This window comes from Parus major, chromosome 3 (assembly GCF_001522545.3).
Source record: "Parus major isolate Abel chromosome 3, Parus_major1.1, whole genome shotgun sequence".
NCBI classification, from domain to species: Eukaryota; Metazoa; Chordata; class Aves; order Passeriformes; family Paridae; genus Parus; species Parus major.
This window is the reverse complement of record NC_031770.1, coordinates 87,342,390-87,369,893: the sequence shown is the minus strand read 5'-3', so window position 1 is coordinate 87,369,893 and position 27,504 is coordinate 87,342,390. Positions and strand designations below refer to the sequence as shown.

The window sequence follows — 27,504 nt, the reverse complement described above, 5'->3', positions numbered from 1 at the left end:
TAAAGCACAGTTTAAGCTCTAAATTTTCTGGCATTTTTCCCTTTTTTTCCTCATTTGCCATTTAAATCTGAATTAACCCATTAACCATCGAAACAGATCTAAAACCAGATCATTTTTTACTGCACAGTGGCCTGGCACTGCTGACTTTCTATGAATTATTCCCTCTTCAAGTCACCATTTGATTTTTTTAGTATCTTTATTAACTATAATTCTTGAAAACTCTATGAAGTAGCAGAATTCATGATATATAGATTATTATATAATGCATCCTGTCTTTTTTATGTCCATTAAGATTCCTGCCTCTCAAGTTCTACAGCCTCAGTCCTTTGCCCCTCTCTCTACAGTGTTCATTGTTCTAGCTTATGTTTTAAATCAAACTCATATTCTTTTGGTTTAGCAACCCATCAGTTACTGAATAGTCTGGAACAAATATCATAACCAAGCTGAACACAAAATTCCCTGCCTTCCCCCGTTCTGAACCCCACCCCTCATCACTGTCCCAATCACTCCCACTTTTCTGCAGCTTAAATACTCCTGTTACAGTTGCATAGTTGCTCTTCTCCATTTCACCTTCTCTTTTCTTCTTTTCACCAGCAGATCTGTCCAAAAAAAACCCCACCTGTTTTTTAAAGCCTGTTAATGTTATTGCATAAATATATCAGCTTTGTGCTGCCATGAATGTACATGGACAATTAAATGTAATTACAATTTACTATACAAAGGAGGGCGGGAAAATCCCAAAGCATTAAAACATTTTTAAATATATGTACGAATTTCAAAAATCTTAGCCACTCACTGTATGCATTTACACAGCACCACTACAGAAGAGTGCTCCTTCTAAATAAAATATCCCAGGCATTTATTCCTTTCACTATCCATTTCTTCGGTTTCTAACTCATAATGTTTCATAGCAACAAAGTATCGGATAAAAGTTTCGCCTAATGCTTCCTTAATGCAGGAATCTTCCTCAAGTGCAACCAGAGCATCCTCTAGTTTCAGAGGGATCGACGAATGTTTCAGATCACCAGTGTGATTTTCTTCTTCAAGCATATCATCATAGCTGAGTCCTCTCTTTACTCCATCCAGACCTGCAGCAATGGTAGCAGCAAGGACCAGGTATGGGTTTGCTGCAGCAGAACTTAATTTATTCTCTATGTAAGTGCCTTTTCCACCATGACACTTGACATTAAAGGCACAGCTGTTATCATTATATGCCCATCTTGCATTTACAGTCTCTTTCGATTCTTTGCTGTATTTAGAATAAGACTTGCGGCAACTGGTGGTAGGAGCCATCAAGCAGCTAATAGCTGCTGTGTGTGCCAAGAGACCTGACAACCAATTTTTTCCAAGCTCTGAGAGCTCCTCAACTCCATAACCGGCAGAAAACAAATTCTTCTGGCCATTGAGATCCCACAGGCTGTGTGATAGAGCCCCTGAATTGTAGAATCCTGATTCTGAGAAAAAGCTAGCCACGTAGTTGTACTTCTTAGCCACCTCTTTAAGGCCTGTTCTAAACGTGAAGGCACTGTCAGCTGCATCTAGGCCAAACCCTGGATGAAAAGTGATCTCCATCTGCCCAGGCCCACTGGAAGAAGAAAAGCTTTCAATGTTGGCACCAGCATAATACATTCCTTCAATGAGCTCCTGAATGAAAGTCTGGTCATGGTTATTTAGTATTGTGGCTGCAGGAAAGGATATTGTCTTTGAATTTACAACCTCAGTAATGCCATAAATACAAAATTCATAAGTGAATGCAGAGTGCAAAGAAAAACCATTGTCCTGAAGCTGGCTCAGCTGTTTCTTGGCAATGTGCCTTGGGGAGGTCATTAGTGGGGCGCCCAGCACGGTGAAGGAATCACATATCACTCTTGCAGTCTGCTCAGTCCAGGGGAGTATTCGAAACGTTGATAAATCAGGGTTGAGAATTATGTCACAATTGAAATTGGTTGCATTTATGTAATCTAATTCATTATCTTTAGGATTCAGAGTCAGTTCAAGGTAACTTCTGGGCATGGCAATACCATGAATTGCTTTCTCCTAAACACAGAGCAGAATGACATGTTACCGAACCAGAAAAGAGCTCAATGGTATTTTTATGTATATGAAAGATGTAAAATTCAGATTCTGAGGTAGAACAATGATATTTTCATAAAAGAACACTAAAATGCACTGATCCCTGATGTGAAGGGTAAGAGCCAATTACTGTGTCTTTATAAGACAGAACAGTGTTCTGCAAGACTGGTATGGAAACTATGACACCAATGATTATTTTTTTAAATTTCCATAAAGGACAAAAAAATTGTTTAACAATTTTGTGCATGGTATTTATGTAATTATAGGTATCACCAGTTAAATGCACACTTTGAAAGTCACACTTTTATCTATAGGTGGTCTATTTATACCCTCTGACCATTTTATTTGCATAGACCCAAGTGACCACACAAGACTCATATCAGTTCAATTCAGACTGTTACTTCTCTTTAAATACTGTTTTTCAGATGCAACATTTAACAGAAAAGTCTCACTTTCTAGACTTAAAGAGTTTGGGGTAAAATGCAGGGAAGCACTTCCAGGTAAGAAAATCTCATAAACTTTTTTCTCCATTTGAACAGAAACCTTCAACTGATGAAAATGAAATGCGGGTAAGACCCCAAGGAGGGATCATCTACCTTCAATTAACCACCTTTACAACCTTATGATCAAACATTTTTCTGATGAAAGCTGCAATTAGGCCAAGTTGTCAAGTGAAATTTGGCTCATATTTACATCTTACCTTTACTCTTCTAAGGGAAAAAATTTCCATTTGTGTGAGCAGAGGAGACAGAACAAGCCCAGAAAAGGGCAAGCTCAGAGCTGAAAACAGCCAGTTTTGCATATCCAGATGGAAACTGCATATGGTGGCTTCTCTTAATATGAATGAATGAATGAATGAATTAATTAATTAATTAATTAATGAAATCTTCTTTTGAGCATGTGGTGGTCAACAGCATCAATGATGATACCCATAATCAAAACTGCACACTCTGGTGAACTCTGCTCCAAGATGTCTAAGCTGTCCATTTGGCACTGAAAAAGGTGTCAAATGTGACTACCCCATAGCAGTACCTCTCCCTCCTTGAACACTGCTACCTAATTTATCCTGCTTCCCAACTTGATTTTTATTTCCTGAATCATTACTGTGGCAAATATTGTTGTTAAGTCCTTGTGCAACTCCATGATATTTTAATATCTTAATGATAAATATGAAATTTCTCGTAACTAAAATGATTTTATTTTCATTTTATTTCTTTCGGGGTTTACTCCTTTCTATTTTGTAATTTAGAGGTGTTCAGAAAACTAAAGTATTTATAATGTGTTAAAGCTGAAAAGATATTTCTGAGGGAAAACATTATTAGAACTTCAAAGAACTGAAATTATTAGCCTTATCTAATTGGGAGGAAAAAAGGAATAAATTATTGTGATGATGAAAGTAGTCTAGATTCTTTGGGAACATGAGCAAGGGGAGGGAACAGATAATTTGTTTTAAGTTGGAGTTACTGCCTGCAGTTTGAAAAAAAATATAATTTAAGGATGGAGGCATAAAAACACAAAAATGTACAACTAGAAACCAAAAAACTTACTTGAAAAAATCGAGAAGGAACATTCTTTGATCTTGACACACCATGGAGGTCTATTGATTCAAACCTGACAAACTGCACGTTGTCCCTGGCCATCTGCTGCTTTATAAATTCAATATGAGAGAACAGGTAAAGGAGAGCTGTGTTTCCGAGGCCGTTTGCATCAGGGTCTCTGTTGAATGCTAGAAGTGAAGAGGAATGTTCATGTCAAACAAAATAACCAATGCTGGAATAAGGTTGTTTTCCTAAGAAGCTCAATAGTAGGAAATTGTGGCATGGAGTGTAAAAACAGAAATGAGAAAAAGATACAGATCATGAAAGAGTTTTGAAAATAAACACACTTATTTTTCCCTGACATCCTGTATAAAATTCCTTAATTTTTTGAATTGTCCATAATTTAAACTTGTTTTCAAGTTAATAAGAAAACACATGATAAATCCAGGAACTTATTTGTTTGAGGTTTGTTGAGTGTTTTTAGGAGCAAAAGCAGTAACAGGATACCTATTTCCCACTGAAAACTGACAGAATGCAGGTGCTGTTTCTTCAATGGCTTTGTAAAGTGCGTTGATACAGAGACATAATAGAAAGGGCACTTGTCTTCTACTAAACCTTTCTCAAGGTCTCTTGAGGAGGATTGCCATCTTCTCCAGCACAGGCAGTGATTTTTAAGGGAAGTTTATGCATTTGTGCATTTCCTATTATGGAGATGTCTTATCAACTGTATGGCAGAAGCTGTAGGACTCTAATAAACTCCTTGACATGAAGGCAGTAACACCTGAGTATAACTCAACAATGGAGAACAGAGAAGGGCACAGTAACTTCCTTTCACCAACCTGAATCTCTCAGCCTGCTTTTCTTTTGAGTATCTATGTATTTTTTATTCAAGTTAAACTGCATAAGGCATTAATTTTCACTTAGTACAATAAACTAAAACAACCAATAATAAAATTTTATATTAACAGGCAAAAAACTGGGAAAAATATATTTATTTTCACATTTCAGGGAGAAAAGTGCTTCATTCTTCTTGAAGATGTGTGCAGATGAATTTTTGCAGATGTTTCAAATATACAACACCAACCATTCACCACCAACCTTCAAGTCAAAGTTCAAAGATTCATGCTGAGGCACTCTGAAGGTTGGTGGGAGCAATCCTAATCCCTCCAGTCACAAATTACCCAAACTAGAGCAGATCTCCTCTAGCAATAGCCAGCAGGCACAAACACAGCTTTTCTCCTTCAGGGCAAGTAGGACTGCCAGTTGCAGGGCTGTGAGAAAGCTCACCAGCTGGCCCAGCACAAGGCTGTCAGATTATTCCCTGAGAGGGCCACAAATCCATCTGTAGTCACAGATTGCTCAGAATCTTTGAGTATTACTCGAGCATCCTCCAGCTTTGGTGGCAAGGAGGATACTTTTGGTCAGCCAAGCAAGAAAAAGAAAAGTAATAACAGTGCTCAGTGAGGAATGGCAGCTGAAAGCACAGCATTTAAGTAAATAGGAGAACAGAGTAAAAACTGAATAGAAAGAAAATAATTTTGCCTCATTCACTTCTCCTCATGATATCATGACATCTTTCCCTTTGGTCTCTTTCATCTCTAAGTTCCTTATGGAAATAGCTTTTTCCCCCCCCGCTTACTGTCTTCTATAAACACTGTGGCAACATGCCCTTTAAAAAATGAGCATTAAATAAGGAAGCCCTGTTTGAATGCTTTGTGTAACACTCGCTCTGTTACAGATGCTGCCAAAATACAAGAGCGAGCAAGGAGGACTGGCCTTGTCTTGCCTATACCACCAAGTTATTTGAATACCACTTCAGTCGTCCTGTAATATTGTTCTACAACATTTGGGTTTATGGCATTTACCAGATTTGACTTTTTTATGAACATGACCATTATCTAGAAGTTTATTAAGAGATATAAACTGTGGCTGTTCAATAGATTAATAAAACTTCAAAAGACTCTGAAAATCTTCCTAAAGCTTATATCAAGAGAAGTTTTTTTAACACCAGGGACAGAAATCTGAAGCTCTTACCTTTAAAGCAGTGATCAATGCTTTATTTTATACATGTTTAATTTCCTTGGAAAATATGGTAAACATTTCTGTCCACCATCAGTCACACTGAGATTTTTATGTCATTGTATTGTTCAAAGTAAGGCTTGGCTGACAACCCTTGACATCAGTCAACTTTTGAAGTAAATTTTGCAAGTATTTATTAAAATGTCCTGAAACATTTTCTGTTACATTTTCATCTACTGAACAAATATTTTTCAGACAAAAATATATGAATCATGAAAAAAAGCAACTTTAATTCTGATCCAATTAATTCATTTAAACAGTATTCCTGAGAGATATAGATTATATAAATCATTATCTAAGAAAACCACAGGACTTATGTGCATTCATATTATTGGTGCATAAATTCAATTTAAAAATATAGCTACAAATATACTTAATTTAAACATCTGCCAATGGCAGATGATTTTCCAAATGTCATATAAATGTTATATTAATATTACATATGTGTGTGTCTTTAAGCTAAGGTTATTTAAATAAATACATAATTCCATTATGTGAACAAACATTAACAGAAAATTCATAAACATAAAATGCTTCAATAGAACATTAAGAAAGCACAAATTAATAACTAAAGAAACAAGAATTTGTCTTCTCTGGTTGGTCTTTTATGATCAAAAATATATCTTTTTAAATAATGAGAATAAATTTTATATATTTGTCTAGTATTAGCCTGGAGTTACTCTATATGCCAGTGCATACACACCCTGCTAGTCAAAAGACACTTATTCATCTACAAGAGCCTTTTTCCAAAATCTTTTAGAATCAACAGAAACAGTCATGCAGCCTTCACATACTTTTTAGAGTTCATCTTTTATATCATTTCCAGATTAGCTTTCTCATTGAAATAATGTTTCTGTAAATTGTAATATAGATAAAAATGTCACCTCTGATTGATTTTGGAAATATGAGAAGGGATTTATTTCTTAAGTAATATTTAGTGTATAACTACCAGCTGCTAATTTTTCCACTGCATAGGACCCAAAATATATTTTGTTGGTAGCCACATAAATCACTGTCAAACTACACCCATGATGCCAATAATTATTAAGGTTTAGAAAGGTACAGTAGGGAACTGAGTACTCTGTCTTTACTCAGTTCATATAGTCATTATTCAGAGCATTAGTTACTAGAGGTGATAATGAATATTTGACAGACCTAGCTGATTTAGAATCACCGTCTAAAAGTTTTACATTCTTCTAAGGGAGGATTCTGTTCATGAGTATAGCTTTTTCTCTAGGTTTCTGGGTGACTAGAAATAAGAGCATCTTGCTTTTCAGAAAATCTCCTTAAATAAACATGTAAGTTCAATGAGATGCTCAGATTTTTGTTCAGATTTTCATTTTAAAAATCAAATATAGAAATCCAGACTGCCCATCTTTCTTTAAGCAGATCATTAAATATCTACATCAGTTTGGTAGGACACAGGGGAAAAGAACCTAATGTTTATTTGTCTGTGGTTCTGTCTGCATTTCCCATTTAAATTATTTATTACCTATATTTCTTCAAAATCAAACAGAAAATTTGGATTTAGGGAAGGAATCACTGAGCAAAGTTGTGTGAGCCAAGGCATTCACTATTGCAAACTGGGAAGTCCCTTCTGGACTAAAAATATTTGTCCTAATTTAAAAAAAAATCAAGAGACTCATAGAACAGTTTGGGTTGAAAGAAACCTTAGTTGCAGTGCCTATGCCACAGGAAAGGAAAGGACACCTTCCACTAGACTAAGTTGTTCAAATCTCCATCCAACCTGGCCTTGAATAATTCCAGAATGAGACAGCACTACGTTAAATTGGAACAAGGTTAACTAGGAAAGAGACTTTGTGCAGCATTGAAGGTAAGGACTAAACTTTTCATGAACATGTTGTAAAACGAGAGGCAGCTGGCAGACATAACAAGAGAATGCATTTCCCTTAGGTCCAATCTAATAATTTTTTTAACCTTTAACTGTTATGTAAAGTAAGTATCTCCAGTGGGTGGGAATAATTACAATCTGAATACACCTCTTTCTCACACAGAGTCATGCAATGACTAGCTTATGACAAATACCAGAGACAGATGAGGTGAATCTCAGCTGAGAGAGGACAAAATAGATCAGAAAGACTGGATGAAGTCCTGTCTGAGCATTTTTCTTTTATATAGATTAAATCATACAGAGTCACAGAGGAGGAAGATTTCAGCTATTAGTATGGAAGATAAAGGACTAAAGTCTGTTAGGTTAAAAAAATTAAAAAAAAAAAAAAAGTTGAGTTTTATATAGCTTAGTTCAGAAAGAAAAGGAAAGAAAAAGACAAAAAAGATGGGTTTTTCAAACAGAAAATAAGGGCAACCAAGAAGGTTTAGAAAGGAGCTAAGCTTCAACCCTGCTATGCTCCAGCTCAGTTCAAAACATAGAGGAAAGAAAAATGTTGTGGAACCACAGATAAGGCATGAGGAAAGAACATGAAGGAACAGTATCTTTGGTTCTTCACTTTAGGAGAGCTTCAAGAATGTTTAGGAGAACTTCAAGAATGGCATAGATTGTGTAAAATACAAAGTGGAAAAGGGTACCAAGTGAAAAAGACAGTCCTAAGTCCCAAAGTAAGACACTGTTATGGTGCAGGAATTACAGCACAGACAGTGACTGTGAAGTGACCTCTTATATCCAGATTATACACTGTCCACTTACAGCTCCCAAGGAGTCTCCATTTATATTTCCTTGTGACTGACTAGATTTACTGAGCAGAATCAATGGGGGCAGACATGTGTCCTCCAGGGGAGCACAGAGGACAGTGAAACTACATGGGAAGTTGAAATTTGGTTCAGAATTTGTGAGCAAATTTTTGTATGTCAATTGAGAGAAAAGCCTAGGCTTTTCCTTTGCTGAAGGATTCAAAATTCTGTCCGTAAATATGAGGTAGCATCATTTGTTAATGCCTCATTATTAACAATAAGAGCTTTGAACAAGTCAAGCATAAGAACGTGAGGTTAATACTGTAGAAGAAAACAAGATTTTTTGTAGGCCTGATAAAATCCACTTTTAAGTATGAAATATGGCCTGTTAGTGTCTTCTTGATATATTTTTCTTTAAAAAGCCAAGTTAACAAAGGAATTCGGTGTTTGGTGTCAGCATGTGATTCTTGGAATATTCAGACTTTCTTGTGCGCTTGAAATTTCAACAGTCACTAGGTAGCTGCTGGTGCCTGCAGCCATAGCTGAAACATATTTTCTTCAGAAAATTTCCTCTCTATCAAGCAGTTCCTGGTCTCATGTTGCTCATATTTACAGGGCCACATACTTGACATATACTCAAGAATATGAGTCCTGTTGAGAGGACCTACTTTTGGCAGCTGCCTGGGGGTGATGTTGTTTGCTAAGGTCCAGAAAAGAGATTTCTCCCCAGCCTGTGTGGTGTCACCAGGCTCAGCTGATCCTTCTGCCCATATGCAGTGCATGTGGCTGCTGAGGCCACCTGCAGTCCCTGGCTCTGGCAGCCCACATCCCTGTGTCAAAGGGGATGATACACCAAGAGTGTGGGGCATCGTGATCCTTGGGTGCTTCACATTGCTTGAATGAAGTTATTGCCTTTGGCCTCCTCTCTGACTGCTATAATATTAATATTCTAATTTAGTAACATGCAGAGCAGCATGTGGTAAGATTTCAGTTCAGACAGGTCAATATACACCTACCTTTTGTGCTATATACACTACTCATATAGCACATATATGAATTCATCCTGTGTGCACATACTTACTATGAATGGTTATTTAATACTACACACATCATTTACCCTTATTCTTTTTCTAATTCTTTATTGATTGGAATCCTCCCTCTTTGTCTCCCAAGACTGCAGGCATTGAGTGGCTTAAGAAGCACCTGGTAATTGATGACTACAGACCAACTTGCAGAAATGCACATCATTATCAGATATAGATATTTTGGCAAATAAAATTTCTAAATTCAAGTTAGTGCTGTCAGTATATTCATCTAATTAGCTGCATGTGTTAGTTTCTGTCTTCCCCTGGAAAAGCACTTTAGACTGAGTTTTAGCTTTAGCTTCATCTTCAGTTTCTCTGACATTGTTCTAGTACCACTTTTCTTACTAATCCAAGAATCTGACGTCTGCTTCTTTTCTATTATTTTTTTTTCCCATTCCCAAGCACTTATTTTACAAAAAATCTGACAAGAAATGGACAAAATGCACATGCAGTAATATTTCCACATTGTCCAACCAGAATTTTGGAAAAAATACATGGATTTATCATTTTAGAGAGATGTTAGCCATGTAACTAACATGACTGTATATAAATCCTCTGAATCACTGATGCTCAGCTACATGTTTTAACCTTCTACTGCTGATCTCTAGAGATTGTCTCTTAAGTGTGTCCTTTTATAACAATAAAGTATATTCCTGTTTTGGCTATATCTCAACACTGAGTGGATCTGAAATATAACCTCTTGCAATTTTTCCAAATATTTTGGACAAAGTTTTCCGATTTGAGCAAGTTTAAATATTTGAAAACTTGCAAATTGTTGGAGATTGTATTTCAGATCTATTCAGTGTTAAGATATCCTTAGATCCAAGACTTCAGGCAATTTGGTAACTGAAATATTTAACATAATGCTTTATTCAAAAAAATGAAAATATTTAGGACTTGATCTTATCAATCAATAAATTACCACAGGCAGCAATTAAATACTGTTTTTACAAAGGCTCATTAAACAGTGCAGAATTTTATGTAAAACTTTCTTTTCTTCATTCAAGTTACTGAATGTATCCAATGAAAATTTAATTTTGAACACATAAAGTTCCAATTAAGTAGAAACTATTTCTGTGCATTCTGTTTACTCGTTGAAATGCACAGTGAGCCCTACAACTTGTTCGGTCAAAGCTAAATGGAATCCAAACCCCATGAGATTCCAAAATGTTTGATATTGAATACTTTTCTGATGAGACAAAACAGTTTTCTCACAGCTCCCCTCATAGTTAATTCTCATCTGTAAGTCTCTTTCTGCTATCACTACCAGCAGTCTTACAGGGTAGGATTAATCCCAGGTAGCTTTAGGCATCTCAGAGTTAGAAAAATGACCTAACCTAATCATCACAGGACTTCTTCCCCACTGAGTAGAAATATACACCCACATTCAGTGATCAATTTTTCATCCACCCCTAATACCTCTTTGAAGACAAAATGCCTGTCTCTATGGCCTAGGTAATAAGCTTGGATTAACTGCTTCATGTTGAGTGGCTACAACTGGGTTGAAATCTCCCTGTGGAATCTACAATTAATCTCATCAGTTCCCTCTACCTTGTAAGTGGTGCTATGACAAAGAATAATTAGTCTTATGTTTTAAAATATACTTGCTGGTTTTGCAGACAATGATAACACAGTAGTGATAAAATTTTGATAATGAATTTTGCTATCCTTTATCAATGTGAAAAACAATGTAGCCTGGAAAGGGAACAGCATCAAGTGTAGGCTGAGAAATAATCCTCTAACCTTCTTATTCTAATAGACATGAATAGAGAATGGTTCAAGTGTGAAGTATCTTTTCCAAGCTTTGTATTTCTCATGCAGTGTCTTGAGTAAACACTGATACTGTTCATGGATATATTTTTCAGACTTGTTCAAAACAGGTAATACAAAATGTCTACCAAGAAGTCCTGCAGCAACTAACAACATGTTCAAATTGTCTGTTTTCAGAGTATCTATAGCAGGGTTTCTATCCATCTGTCAGGGAACCTGAAAAAAGCAGGATATATTAATATTATTGTAAACATTTAGTTGATATTATTTTTGGGGTTTTTATGTAGTTAATGATGGATAAAATATTTTATCAATGAAGAGCTTAATATTTCTTGTATCAGTAAGATAGGTCAAAAGGAAAGATATCTGTCCTGGAAAGATGATAATGTGATCTCAGGCTGATGCTCATGGAAATGTATTAATCTCATATTCATACAACTGACAAAATGGTGTTTTTGTGCTTCTGGAAACAGAACAAACTGTTCAAGCCCATTACATTATCACAGCTAATAATAGTTTTCAGTTTGTTGATCCAGCTAGCCCAGAAGCTTTTAAAAAGAAATCACAGCCTATTAGTAGCAATTAATTGTCTCCATAAACACTCCCAAAATGGACTTATTGAGCAGCATGAAAATAAGTGGAAATCCTCTCTGCCTCATTTGCTTTTCTTCCCATATAATTTATAAAAGATGTTTTTGCATTCCAGTTCTCTCACAAGATAAATAATAGAAAACATCATCCCTACATGGGAGCAATTTCTACTGCTGGAAATATTTTTAAAAAAAGAAATTTTAAGAAGCACAGATGCCACCAGAGCTTTGCAGTGTCTAGCAGAATTTTTGGAAATGCTGCCTGCACTCAGTTTAAATGAGGAAATATTTCAGTTTTAGTGAAAAAGACATGAGCACTTGTGCGTGAAAGTTTTTGGCAGGCAGTTGGGCTTTATAAATGCCTTGTTTTTTAAAAAGAAAAAAAAAGCAGCATAGATGTAGAGCAGAATATCCAATCCATCCTGATCACACAGAAACCACAGGTGCCAGTTCTCTCATGCACTAGCTCTGACTTAAGTTCACAGCTTAGCAATACACCACAAAACAACAGGAGCATTTTCTTTAAGAGGAGAGCAGGTGATGTTTAAGAATCCTTACCGTCGAGGCCTGCGGAGGAGTCAAACTGAACCTCAGGAGCTGAGCTTTCTGCAGGAGTAGGAGCTGCTGGTAGTCCCAGAATAAGGTGATCCACATCGCTTCCCACTGGGTGCTGCTGCTCAGAGCCAGCAGAGCTGAGGACCAGGACGGTTTTGCTCTGCTGCCCCACTCCCTCCTTGTGGAAGCTGAGATACTTTTGCTTTTCTTTGCCAAAATGGGGACTAAAAGCGTCAAAGGGCCGGCCCTGCTTGTCAGCTGCTTTCTCCTGGGGTTTCAGATTTTTCTGAGCAAAAGTGCCACCTGCCTTGCCACAGAAATTGGGCCCACGAGAAGGCAGATGACCTTCACTCAGCAGGTTTTTCAGCTCTTGTAGACTTTGTTTAGAAATGCCAGGTGCCCCCTTGAAGGACTCGGCAGCATGGCTCCCTGGCATGGATGCAGCGCTTCCCAGGGAGCCCATCTTTGTCACATGAAACTTGATAATTTTTTCTTCCATCCCACCCCGTTGTTCTGGTTTACCCCCAGCCTGCTCACTGTCCTTCTCCCTCTGCACTGTCTCTGTGCAGACACCTTTCTCTGCACCCCTCACAGGCTGCACAGCCGTGGGCAGCTTCATCTGAGCCGCTGTGTCTGTTTCCTCATGCATTTTTCCCAATATTCTTTTCCCAGTATCAGCATATTCCCGGGTTTCTCGTGTTTCTCCACGCCTGTCTTCTTTACCATCACTGCCAGAACTGGAGTTGTCATGACTTCCTCTGTCCTTTTGTACTGGAGGAAAGGTAGTGGGGTTTTGGAGATGCTGCTCTGATGGCAGTTCTGAGCAGCCAGTGGATCCTTTAAGGGGACAAGGATCTGGGATTTTTGAGGTGTGGGACAGCTCCATCTTCTCATTTTCTAGAGGAGGAACATACTTTGTAGGACCTTTGATTCCCTTTTTCTTTCTGAAACCACATATATTGTTGCCATCAACTTCATCATTGTCACTTTCAGATGTGTTCTGTAACCAGCAATAAAATACACAACCAAACAACATGCATGAATGACACAGAACATGGAAATGGAGCACTACCACCTGCTGCATTTACCTTATAGTACTTCCACTACTTCTTGATGATGGAAGTCTCTGTGAACATTTATTTTGACCTTTAAAATATCTCACAGATTTTTTTTTCCTATGTTTTAGAACAAAATTGGAGAAAACACTTTCATAATACTGCTCTTGGGCAGATTTGGTAGATTATAAGAAATAGTACATTGCGTGATATAATTTGCCAAACATATGTCCTTTAAAGTTGAAAAAAGTGTACTTTAGTACTTACAATTAAGAATCTTCCTGGTCATATTAAAAGTATTTGTATTTATAAAGGAAATTTATAGCCCTGAAACACAGAACACTGGAAATTCTTATAAGTGTGAGGATTGAAACCTGAAAATAAGAAACTTTTAAATTAATTTCAGGACATATTTTGGACAAAAAAATGAACTTTCAAAACAGTGTTCAAAAGAAAAAAACTCATATTTGGATGTTTAAACAGGAAAGAAAGAACCTGATGTTTACCTTTATATATGGCACTGATATAGTTTATATTGTAGTGGTGGGAGCAGATTTTAAAATGGATGTAAACCTGCAGAAAAAGTGCAAAACAGAGCTACAAAAATTAATGTGCTTGCATTATCCCCAAACATATAAAGCATCTGGATCATCATCTCTCCTAAGTATCCTGGTCCTACTTCAGGTGTGATTAATTTGATGGTGACAGGGAAAGGGATAGAAAATCAAAAACAGACACTTTCAAAATAAAAAAATAGCACTGATTTCAATATTGTGATTAATTATCAAGATAGTGATTGAATTCTTCCTCTCACAATGTCTTAAAAAAAGACTCCCTAACTTGGTTCACTCAAAATCACTGTATAGCCAATCACAAACTGTTACATTACTAATGAACAGCTACTGAAGTATGGATTTAAGAGATAGGATCACTCCTATGTTTGCTTGGGTTGGGCTAGAATTAGAACCTGTAAAAACACTGGGAAATCAAGGGATATCCTCTGAATGAGACCATTCTTTACCTTTTCCACAAAGGAATAGTCTGCACTCTCTCCAATTTCTGAATTTCCAGAAGAAGGGATCTGCACAAAAGCAAAGTGAATGCCAGTCTGGGTAAGGCAAAAGTGATTTATGTTGGCAGACAAAAGCACGTAGAAGGAAAGGCAGCAGCAGCCAATGTGCATATTAAATGAAGCAGCTACATGGTCCACATGAAGTTCATTAACAACTTTCCTTTTTCTTCATCATTCCTCCCTTTTTTCACTATTTTCTCACCATGCTATTCTCCATCATTTTGTAGTCAAGGAGGTTTATGGCTTCCCTCCTAATGAAGAGCTCACAGGAATGTTTCCTCCCTCTCTCCTGCCTGCCCCAAATTTCCATGATAGGCTGTGTGCACAGCTACTTTGGAGCTCCCTGGGACACTGCTGCTGGTGTGGCAGGCAGCTGGCCAGCAGCTCTGTGGGGAGGACAAACCCATAACTCCCACACACACATTCTGGCAGAGACATGCCTGTGATGCCCATCAAACACAGCCACTGGTGCATTCACAACAAAAGTCCCTTCCTACTCCAGTTTTAGCACTTCATGTTTAACAAACCCATTTCTTCATCCAAGGACTTTGTTTATTCCCATAACACACCTATAATACCCCACAAAATAATTCTAGGTGTTTGCTGATATCCCTGCACATTCACTCATGCAGAATTTCTTACAGCTCTGTATCATTGTGAAAGAGAAACATAAAAAACAACTTTTTTGAAAAGCAAAGTGGACAAAAGCGGATTATAATTCAGAATTATAATTTTAATACTTTCCTTAGTAATACAAAAAGGGAATGAAGTTGGGGGAGAAACAGTAGGGGTGGAGGAACTGGGGTCTGCCAAATGGAAAAACACAAGTCTTAAAATAAAAGATTCATCATATTAAATTTCTAAACATATAGCACTATTTTTGAGACAAAGTAGAGAAGAGTTCCAGCTATGAAGACTATAGTAATAAAGAAATTAATAATTAATTTATGAAAAATATTTGCTTCAATATATTTTGTGGCAGAAGCTGCCATCATCAGAATATTTTAATTTACAATTTATGGGGTTTTCAGAATTCTTTTGTTTCCTTGAGTGACTCAAAACCAGCAACATAATCATAACACCATATGCATTTTTGCTTTATAATGTATGCTAATAGCTATTGAAAATTTTAAAATTAGACTAAATTTTTGCCTGTTACCCATATTATAGATCTCTAAAAAATGTTCAGCAAAACCACTGAAGGAAAGTTGAGCTCATCCTTTTTTTTAATGCCTTTACTGAGTCACGCAAATCAAAGGATTGTTCATATGTCAGCAGCAAAATGTAAGAAAACTGCTTATTCATATAAATAATCATTCTAAAGGATTTAATGAACACAAGATACCAGCCCCACATTATAATCCTTACCAAAACAAATTCCTTCTGAATAGACATGATCAGGATAAGAACTGATCACTTGCAAGTTTGTAAATGGAAATGTTCTTTTGCAACAGACCTCTAATAACTCATGTGTCTATAGCAGTTTGCAAAGGGTTTATTTTCCATGAGGAATTAGGCTGTGGTACAGCAGTTTGATTTTAGACCCAAAAGAAATACTGTACCCATTACTCTTACACAAAAACAGTGATCATTTTTACTTTCAAATAAACAAAACTCTTACAATTATACATAGAACAACCTACACATTGCTTTAGGTCCTCAGCAAAATGCACATTGTGATTTTTTGCAGCTAAATGACGCTTAATTTCTAAATAAACTTGGATATTATGGACTTTCATTTAGAAAAAAATAATTTTTCATTTTCATTTTCATTTTCATTTCATCTTATTCACAGTATTTTCTGCAGTGAAATAAATGTTTCTATTTGTATTCTAATTGTTGCAAGGTACCACTACAACATCTCTTCATATTAAAGACAGTCACGTGCATGAGATATAACACAGATTTAGACTTGTCTAGTAGTTTATGTGATGTCTCCCTTCAGAAAAAGCTTAGTACATGGGTACAGAGTGAAGACCACCCAGGAATAAGACTTATGAATTATCTGTTTAAATTTTTATTTCTTGAAATTAATTTATTTTTTTCTAGAGAAGATGGAGATGGTTAAAAGAAATAGTGCCTTGAAGGAGATACAGTGCAAGTGAGTTGGCTAGAAATCACAACTTAATTGAACCATGTATTGTGCTGTGCTGAAAGGAAAGCAAAACAGTCATGGCATTAATATGGCAAAAATTCTGACTACATTTAATTTCCTTCCTGAATGTTCCTACATTTTTTGTGGCTCTGCATCAACAGTATTAGGAAATAGGTGACTCTAAAGTTCTTTTGCCCAACATTTGTTTCAGTATCAATAAATTTTTGTTTGCTGATTTTCAAATATTTGCTAGCACCTTAAGTTAGAGGTTTTGGCAGCTCTGAAATTTGCTTCTCTGTGTTACAAAGTGAACGCTTGTCAGCAATTCAAAAGTTCCTGCCAGAAGGATCAGCTCCAAAATATAAACAGTGTGGGCCACATTAAGTAACAGAGCTGAGATTTAGATTTTTCTTTCTAAAGTTTTACCAGATGTTAATTTTCATTGATATTTATTGGTACTTCCCCAAGTTCTGATTTCTGTTAGGTCTACTTGTGCCAGGGCTGCAATTTGTGCTGATACATCGGTCCCCTCTGCACTGGAGTTTGCACCTGGTGAGGCTTCAGGTAGAGGTGGACCATTGCAAGTCCCACAAGAGGCAGGAAGAGCAGGCTGGATCACACTTCATTTCCTTTTCTGGATAATCTCAACTCATAAATAACAGCTTTACTCATCCTCACTACGTGCCTGCTGTGGGACCCTGAGTACACAACAGTCTGGATGTCTCTGACTATCAACAGGTAAGGGCTACACTTAAGCTTTACAGCAGCATGTTAAGGCATCATGCAGGTAGGAAGAGGAGAGAATAGAGGACAGTAGCAGCAGGCAAATATTTCGGGCTTGTGCAGAAGAAATTTCTTGCTCTACTTAACCAAACTAAGTGCCATTTCTGGCATGCAACCAGGATTCTACATCTGAGGGAAATTGTATATCTTGTGGTAACACAGAAAATATAAACCTAAAGCAATTTTTCTTAATCAGTTTGTGCTCATTTTGGGGGTTTGTACAGCTCTGGAGTGGTGCACTAACTATATCATGAACTACAACATTGCCAAAAGGGAGTTCATCTGTAAACCTGCCAAGTTGAGAGCATTGGAAATGTAAAGTGTTGCCTTTGGGAGGAATAACAAATACTGAGGTTTGTGGTGTGTGAAACAGGTGAAAATCCAGGGCAATTCTTGAACTTTTGCCTTAAAATGATATATAGGTGACTGAAAACATATGTGCAGTGTTCTGTGTGGCAAATTCAGATGCTGCAGAGGGAACTTTCCATTTCTCTCCTACTTTTTGTTTGTGTCATGACTTCAGGCAAGACTGCAAAAACTATTGTATTGTATAAACCTCTCTCAGAAACATACTGACAAAAAGAGATATGGAAATGAGAAAAAGAAATTGTCAGTAAAGCATTTAAAAGGGGGGAAAAAAAGAGAGAAACAGAGTTAGTTTAAAAGGAGCTCTGAGTAACTGCAGATGAATAGCTGCAGAAGGATTTCTATCAAAGGAAAAGGTGAAAGAGGCAAGATGAAACTCTAGCAGGAGCTTTAGTATGCCTAATCAACAAAATAACTCAATGTTCCTCCTGCAGACTACCTAAAAATGATGCATGCTTCCAACAAAATACAGTAGCAGCTAAGTCACGTTCTCATTTTTCATTTAATTTCATTAACTGCTTGTTAAGAAGTCAAATTGTGATGATCTTTTTGAGTTGGTGCTATAGACTTCTTAAGAATGAAAGATTATTTTTGCAAAGAACATCTAAATGGCAAAAACTGGTAAGCCCAAGAAGTAGAAAAACATGGGAAACTAAAATGAAAGTAAAAAATATACAGGTTTTGGTTGGATGAATATTTTATTTATGAAAAGTTAATTGCTTCATTTAGGTTTGATTTTTTTTTTTTTTTTAATCATATAAAACACTGTTGAAAAACTGAAATTAAATGTTTCCGGTCTAAAAAAGTGTAAAAATGTTGTTCATGCCATGTTGACATGGGACATTATTCACATTGTTTGAACTTTTTTCCAGTTGTAATTCAATAGTAAGTTTTTCAGAGTTTCAAATACTGTCATATTCTAAATGCTGAGGAACTTTTTCTGTCCCAGTCTGGCTGTTACCAGGTTACACTTTACAGCTCTCCCAGGTTGGTACATCAAGTTTATTTAATCTTTTTGTGTAGTAATGAATTGCAAACACTTGAAGCCAAGTCAGCAGGAGATGCTGCTTAAGATCTCACACAAGAATACCCATAAAGCAAATAGTTCTGTGTCCAAGTGCTTTCCCTGCCCCTTTCCCTGGCAGGCAGAAAGCATTGCCCTGCTGCTTCCCCAGCAACCAGGCAGCAAAGGAGCAGAGGATGCAAGAACAAATTATCTACTGCTGGGAATTAATGAAGCTTCACTGGAGTCACTGGAGCTACAAAGATTTGAACCAGGACAGAGTCTGGCCATGGAGCTGTAGTGAGGACAACACAGATATTTTCAGGGAGTGTCTCCAAGCACAGAGAGAGGTTTTAGCTCTTGGGTGCAGTGCTAGAACAAGGCATGCAACAATAAACAGACACTGGCTGTTTGTAAGCAAGAAAGTATGAGGATCACATACTTTGTCAAGATATTGCTGTGACTAATTTCTCCCTCAGTGACCTTGTCTGATAAAGTGACTCTTTGAGAGTGATTTAATGCTGTGAAAACCTCATTGTGAAGGATGTGAAAGTGGCATAAATGTTAGGTACATCTCATTATTTTGATTGGAGAAGTTGAAGCACAAACTTGTCATAGGTCAAGGGAGATGTGTGGCAACATGCGGAGCAGAAAAAGTCTCCTTTCTTCTTTGAAACTTTTAAATATTCTCAAGATTACTAATATCCTTCATGTGAAAATGAATGGAGTGAGGTTAGCTCACAATATTTTGCTATTTAATTTCACATCTAACATCTGCCTTTGTCTGTTACACCCAGTCAAAGCCCTCATACTACATATGCAATTACCAGACAAGCTTCTCAAGGTTGTTGATTATCTTGCTGCTTCAAAGCAGCGGAGTTGTCCTTGTAACAATATTATTTGCAATTACTTCTCCTTGACTATGCTACCTGCACAGTTAAAAAGAAAATCCCTAAATAAGGCAGACTCTCAAAATTAACAAGCTGATCCTTCCTTCACAGTGGTTTGGGACCACAAAAGCATGAATTCAGGTCCAGAATCTGTTTTAAAATGTACATATATAGAAACAAAGCATTTCCATTTGGGTCACCAGCCTCACTCGAGAGTGTCACTTTCTAACCCAGGTCAGATCCTGATGCATAGACTGTAGTGCTTTAATTTACATTAATGAAGTCAAAGCCAATATGTTTCCCCAATAACATTAATAGGATCAGATTTAAGATATCTATTTCTGTTACATTTGATAAAGCCATAAATGAAACTAATAGGAAGTCAAAATCTCACCCTTGCTTTCTAAAACAAATGGACTGTTTTCAGCTTAAACAAGAAGCCTCTTTATTTGACCTTCATTTCCTTCAGGATCAGACCATGTTCAACATGCATGAAGAGCCTTGCACATAATTCAAAAGGTACACCACACCCATTTGAAATCTTGAGGTAGATGCAAGTATTTTATACCATATATCTGCTCAGAAATCATTCATGATCAGTCTCTTACCTGCTGAGTAAGATCTTCCTTTTTGTTCATGTCCACTTCATTCTAGTTCAGGTCACCATTAGAAATGGCCTAGTAAAAATCTAGTAGAAAAATATCCCATATTTATAGGCACAGACACAATGAAGGTTAGTTCAAACAGAGTTGCTGTAAAGTTCTTTTCCCAGAAGGCCACTCAGATGATGAACCATGAAGGGCAACCTCAACGAGTCATGCCCAAGAGCACTGCTTTCTGGAACAGCGCGGAAGTAGAAAACTGACAAACACACATTATGAGCTGCCTGCCTGGAAACAAAGACAGCTGAGCATAAAACTGGTTTGCTCAACTTTTCTTCTCACAAAAGGCTTTTGTCATGTAACAAGCCATTTCTATTCTGGAATAGAAGCTATTGTTAGGCTCCTTAGAGGTAAAACCTATACTGGGCATTATAACAGCAGTGTGTTTTTGAGGCACATGAACAGGGATTTGAAAGGCACAGTACACTGCAAGAACAACATGCAGCACCAGCCAGTTATTCTGGCTTTCATATTGTAAATTAATAGTGATGCATCTGGTTGTATTAGAATTGGAGAGGGGTCGTTTTTTGCACTAGATATCTAAAAATATTTCAAAGATTAGATAATTAAACTTTTCTGTCTTTTTTTTATTATTATTTTTCAGGTTTAATATATATTCAAAGGACTGCTTTTAACTGACATTTCATTCATTCAAGTTCCTTTGGATGACATAAAATTAAAGGATGGTTGTATTATTGTGCTTACAGCAACCCTACCTGACAATCCATCACTCAATAAATTAAAGTAAACATGATGTTCAGATTGGCATTTAGTTATGTGAAAACTCAGGTTTGTCATTACTTTAATACTAATAAAAAAAACCAAAAAAAAGCAGAAAACAAACTATAATTCACAAATATCTTGGGCATCACCAGTCTAGTGCATAAATATAAGCCTCCAATATCCAAACTGGGATTCTGAAAATCATTCCTTTTCTTGTAGGCCAGAGATCCTACATTTGTGACTCCATCAGTTTCTGTAACTACCCCATTCTGAACTGCCCCACTTGTCACAGACCAGAGTAGGCAATAACTGGCAGTTTGCTAGTATTCAAGAAATAGGCTTACTTATAAGTCTTGATGTTTTGTCACCCACACATTAAAAAAAATCACCAGGACACCCAGACCATTCAATAGGACCAGGCTCCCACAAGACAGATAGCATGGAACTCAGAATTTTGTGTTTAGAATAGTTCTTTCAAAGATGTTTGCCTCAGACTGCCGTCATACAACAGTAAGAACAATTGCACGGTTCCTTTTCTAGACAATGCACAGCTGTCACAAACCTACAGTTTGCCATGGAAGAGTTGCTTGTGAGCCTCTTAGGATGAGTTATGTCAAGACATTTCTGAGCAGGACTACTCACACCAAATTGTCTGAGAGGCAGAGGCCAGACAGCAGTAATTTTGAATGCAAGCAGGAACAACCTCAGTTCTTAATTTAAAAAAGACACACTTGAGGTTAAAAATCTAATTTTTCAGAGCAAGAAAAAAATTCCTCATAACAACAGTGGTCAAACACTGGTACAGGTTGCCCAGACAGGCTGTGGGATATCCATTCTTGGAGGTATTCAGAATTTGATTGCAAAATGCCCCGAGTAAACGGAGACAAGTTCAGAGTTGTCTCTGATTTAAGTGGCAGATCAATCCTGATAACTACCACAGATGCTATCCAAAATAAATTATTATATGATTGTACATCTGATTAATTTATACATATTTTTAATTAACTTCATTACACTCTTGCAAGTACAAAACATCTCTAGCACACTTCACATTCTGTTTTATTCTGCTCTGCTGAACAGCTCATAAAGACAAAAAAGAGCAACCTCTGCTTTAAATAGTATAGCTGAGGCACCAATCCTGCAAACATCGTTAGCAAGAAACAATCTTTTCATTATGCTGGAAGAATCAACTCTTTTTATCTCGAGTATTTATTAGGTCCTCTTAAAAAAAAATGTTGTTTTGTGTTGCTGTGTGGATAGAGTGAAAGAGGAGAAGGAGAGTGTTCTCTGGCAGATCTGCCTGCAAGACACTGCTGGTTTCAGAAAAACTGTGCTGACTAGAGAATCTGAGAATCAGATCCAAAAACTGTTGGAAGCTCATTTCAGATCTACCACAACACACAGATTACTGCAAAGAGCATTTTTTGGTCAGTAGTACTCATCATCTTCCCACCTTTGGGAAATAAGATAAATCAAGATAAATCTACTGTATCTCAAGAGAAAAATCCAGGGGTTTATAAAAAATGGCTTTTATATATAAATTCAAAAAAGCAGTTTCTCTAACTAAGCTTTTGTAAAAACCTGCTTTCAAGTGGATATGGGAGTATTCTTCCTAAAAAAAGCTCTCTACAGTCTTTACAAAAAAAAACCTCCAGAGGAAGACATCATAAGAGGGAGAAGTATTCTGACAATAGAGAGAAGGAGAGATAAAATTAATGGAAAAATGTTTATCTTATGTTTATCTTATGTTTATCATTGAATTCTACATGAGATAGATTATAAGTGATGAATTTCAAATTCCTGAAGACCCACTTTAGCATTGGCCAATGAGAAAGGGCCAAAATGTATGGTGTAATATTTATAGCTTGATCAGGAACACAGCTGTGAGGAACAGCCAGCCATGCTCATCCACCCCTTGTTTCCTGGCAGATAGAAGGCATGGGTTGGAGCAGACCTGCCTCTTAGGCTTGTCCTGAAATGCTTGTCCCATCTTTCAACCCCTCCTCCTTTTCTACTTCATTACAGAAGAACCTTTTCCAGTCCTAAAATGATTCAGGTAGATGTAGCAAAGTTCATTCCCCTTGCTAAGAGGCCTTGAGATGGTTTTAATTTGGCATTAGCATAATTATACTAAAAATGTTCTTTTCCAGGTGTACTGACTACAAAACAGTTTTTATCATTAAAAGTAAACCAAATTCCTCAAGGGCATGTACAGTGCAGACTAACATTTTCATATCACAAGAAAGGGATCCTGAGAAGAATAGCCCAAAAAGGTGCTTTCTGGAGGAGAAACAAAGATTTACACAAAATAATCCCTTTATTTGACAATGTAGAAGTGATCCCATGAGCTTGTATAATTATTTAATTTAAATATGCAGGGCTTCAACCACAATTTATCAAATACCAATAAAAAAGCCTAGACACTTCAGAAATACAACACAGAACAAATATCACAACGTGGTTACTTAATACTTTAGTTACAGACACTTTGCATGCACTGTCTGTGATGAATAAATGCTAATGAGAAAGTGCAAACTGCTCATTATCCTATTACTAGCCCTTCAGCAGCTAAAAAAAAAAGAACCAGCTTCTCTGGTGACAGCTACTGTGGCAAACAACTGCCAGCTCAGGGGAATGATCTGCTGGTGAGTTGATGGGAACCTTCAGACAGGCTTCACTGTCATCGTGGCTCAAAACTACTGATTCCAGCTACTTAAAAAAGGGTGTTTTTTCATGTATTTTCCAAAAAAAATTAAAAAGTTGAAATTTTCACTGCTTGTACTCTCCTCCCTTTTAATTTGGTTCTCCATGGGGGAAAACTTCTGTATACTCTGAATTAATTTCATTTTAAACAGCAAAGAATCAGTCTTTGGACCATCCACCAGGAAGTCATTTTTTTCTCCTAACACATTCAAGTTACATTCTGTTGCTAAAAAATGCTTTCTCCCATTTCAGAAACCTTCAGAATAAAAAGCTTTTTAAGTATTCTTATAGCATGTGGAAATTTCCAAACTGGTGCCAGCTGAGTAGTGCCAACTACCATCAGCACTACACAGTACTGTGGGGACACACAGGTTACAATGTGTTTTGCCAGACCTATCGCAGGAACTTTTTTTATGACAAAGACCCTTGAGCTCTCCAGTTCCAAGGCTGACAATTACATGGCTGACAAAAGCAGGTGTTCACCAAGTCTGTCCCACACCATAATAAACTTACAAAATTCTGTACTAATACCTAAAGGCTGGTATCAGAAAGCCAAATGAGAAATTAGAACATTGGAATCCCTTCAAGAAAATCTTACCTAATGTGTTCCTTCACCAACAGGATATATTTCTTCTTTTACCTGTGCCTTGCCATGATTACATCATCACTGTAGCTTCTATCACGGGGTCTTTTTCTTTGCTTTTTTTCACAGCTGTTATATTAGTCAGCATCAAGATTTGCAAAATATTTCAACTAATTAAATTCCATATTGCCATCCAGCAAAACAGATTATTAGAGCTTATATTTGCATTGATCCATCTCAATTACTGTAGCTATGTTTCTCCTAGGTCCCCTTTTAAATTTTCCTCATATGGTTTTCTCTTCCTGCATTCTCAAAAGGTAGGCGCGAATGGTGCTTGCATTGAATTGGAACCAAAATAAGGCCATGACTAGAACAAGAATTCCTGTGCCCTGAGTTCTACCCAATACATCTTCCTTCTCTCTCCTCACCTCTTTGGTGTCAATATACACTCACTTCCCTGGCAGTCATGCTTTGCCACAGTGCAGCTGCTGGACTGGGTGAGCAGCCATAGAGCCATGCAGCAGCTAGAGAACTGTATCCTCTTTCCTGTGCCTCTTCCAGCTCAGTACCACATGGGAAGGCTGCCTTGCAGTGTGGCCCTACTCAGAGCTCATCACCCCATGTGGAAACATGACCTGTGATGAGGTCTGGAGAGGTGCTCCAGAAAGCAGGGCACCAGGCACTCCTTCCAGTGAGCCTTGTGGCTGCACCTGGCCCTGCAGGCTGCAACTGGCAATTAATATGGATTACAGTAAATCCAGGCAGTGCTTGACATTCTAATTCTGCAAATTACGTCAGGTGAGCATTAGTACCATTATTCCAGTTTTACAGTACCCATGTAATTCTGTCTCACTATGGCATGGTCCCTGAGGTGAACTGCAAGAAGCTGCACTGCAAAAGTTGCATAACAGAAGCCCTGAAACCATCTGTGGCAGCTGGGATTTTCCACCTCAATACACCTTGCAAATCCCTGGCAGATGTAAGAGCCCTTGACACCTCAATGCAGCAGTGTCACTGGCTGAGGTTCTGTAACTACAGATCTTTGCACTCTGTGTAAAGTCTCCATGATTTAATCTGGAACCACACTAGTTTGGGAGGTCATGATCCATGCTGGAAGGAGGTAAGATGGTTACAGTTAGTTGTCAGCATGGACCGTGACCAGTGCATCATCATTTGACTCTTGTTGCCCTCTCTTACTTGCCACCACCCTCCACAGATTATTTTTTTCCCATATACACTCAAGAGTAAAAACTTCAAGAGCCATTTGACACTATGCTTACCAACCCTATTTTAGCAGAAGGCTGGAGAAAATTTGTGGCATCTCATGGCCTTTGTTCACATGGCTTGCAGACCCTCCAGGTAAACACAGCAAGATGTCCATCATGCCTCAATCACTTCAATTTTTCCAAGATTACACTTGCTTGGTGGAAAATGAGGAGAAAAATGCCACTTAATAGATTTGGCCTTTTGCTTGGACTTAAAAAGGGAGTTTTTATGTGGAGGCACATCTCTAAGGGAGATGTGCCTCCACATAGGTACCAAATTGTCTCACTTTAAAGCAGGTTGCCAGCTGCCATAAAAGTGCATTAACACTACAGTGAGAGGTGCTCCAAGGCAAGGCGTGGACTTAGGCATGGATATCCAGTGTCTCTAGGTGATGTCCCAAAGCAAATGGAAATAAGTAAGAATGCTTACGGTCTCTTAAGAGGAAAAAAGTGAAAAACAAATCCTTCATATATTCTTAAACATATTTCTGCTAAATGTTCTCTCTTTGATGTATTTCAGCCCTTTGTAACAGTGTTCCAGCTGGCTGCAGCCCTGTTTCCATGCTGTTAACTTGCCATCACTGTTGAAAATCACATTAGAAAGAAAAAGCAAAAGGAGAAACATCCCTCAAGTACAACAGGATCAGACTGAACCAACCTCTCTGCAGTGTGCAAACATAACATGCGTGGTAGATGACTTGTCAAGTATTTTTCCAGAGGAACTATCACTGGTTTCTTACTTACACAGTTATGCAAATCACTAAAAGTACTGTGTGAAAATTATGAAATTTAGCATGTTCTCTGAGTATACCAACAATATTAAATGCCATTCATTCTCCAATCCCAAATTTTCCAATTATATGTCTAAAAAGTACATAATTGTAAGTATGAGATAAATAATGATAAATTAAAAGTATCTGCTACTTTAATTTGCCCTTATAAATTGGCAAAATCAAAGAAATCAACCAAACAAAAAAAGCATATTTGTCCACATAATATACCAGCTTGTAATAAACTTTATATCCACTAACTTTAGGGTGTTTCTCAGGTAACATCTGGAATCTTAAAACAAGTCCAGAGGAAATTATCTTTAAAGTTCTCTTTGCAATAACTTTTAACACTATAGCTGAAGAGGAATTCTGCAATGCACGTTATGCTTACTCTAAACTTAAATACTTCTGATGATTAAGACTTGACACGAGCTTTATTAGCCTAATTACCTAGATATTTTAATGCATTTGTGCTATTGCACCATACCTTCAGTATTCTTTATTTTTATTTCCTCTGTAAAGTCCATTCTGAAAGTAAATTATCCTTTATGTTGTCTGCATGCACGGGACGTTCTGTTTTACTTGTATTCATATTCCTTTTTTCCTTAGTAGATTATTTATGTTCACTCATAGAGCATATACTTTTCTTTCATTCAATAAAGTATAGCTATCTAGGGTACAACAGATACAGTTTGAAATCAGCTTGTGCCTGAATGGATTTAGATATGCAATTCTGCCCCCTTCACTGATGCCCTTAACAACCATGTTCAAATGCTTAGTGATTCAAAGCTGTACCGGTTGAGGTTCAAACTCAAAAGTAGGGGGCATTTCTTTGCCAAGACAGAATCAAGCACTGAACAAGTTTCCTAGGGAGGAGGTCCATATCCCTAGACTGTCAGTGTTTAAGAGGCATTTGGGCAATGGCCTTAAAAATATGCTACAGCTTTTGGTCTGTCCTGAAGTAGTCAGGCAGTTGGACTAGCTGCATTGTACATCACTTCCAGCTAGAACCATTTTGTTCTGTTCTATTCTATTCTATTCTATTCTATTCTATTCTATTCTATTCTATTCTATTCTATTCTATTCTATTCTATTTTATTCTATCCTATCCTATCCTATTCTATCCTATCCTATCCTATCCTATCCTATCCTATCCTATCCTATCCTATCCTATCCTATCCTATCCTATCCTATC

General features: G+C 37.2%; 1 protein-coding gene across 1 annotated transcript; it reads right to left on the bottom strand.

The window, feature by feature from the left end:
• Nucleotides 1-502: 502 nt before the first annotated feature.
• On the bottom strand, nucleotides 503-20,272 carry LGSN (lengsin, lens protein with glutamine synthetase domain). Its single transcript, XM_015620724.2, has 4 exons — nucleotides 20,212-20,272; nucleotides 12,343-13,339; nucleotides 3,621-3,799; nucleotides 503-2,037 (listed from the first exon to the last, which is right to left on the bottom strand). The coding sequence occupies exons 1-4, from the start codon at nucleotides 20,239-20,241 to the stop codon at nucleotides 838-840; spliced, it is 2,406 nt and encodes an 801-aa protein (XP_015476210.1). The 5' UTR covers nucleotides 20,242-20,272; the 3' UTR covers nucleotides 503-837.
• Between the last annotated feature and the right edge of the window lie 7,232 nt (nucleotides 20,273-27,504).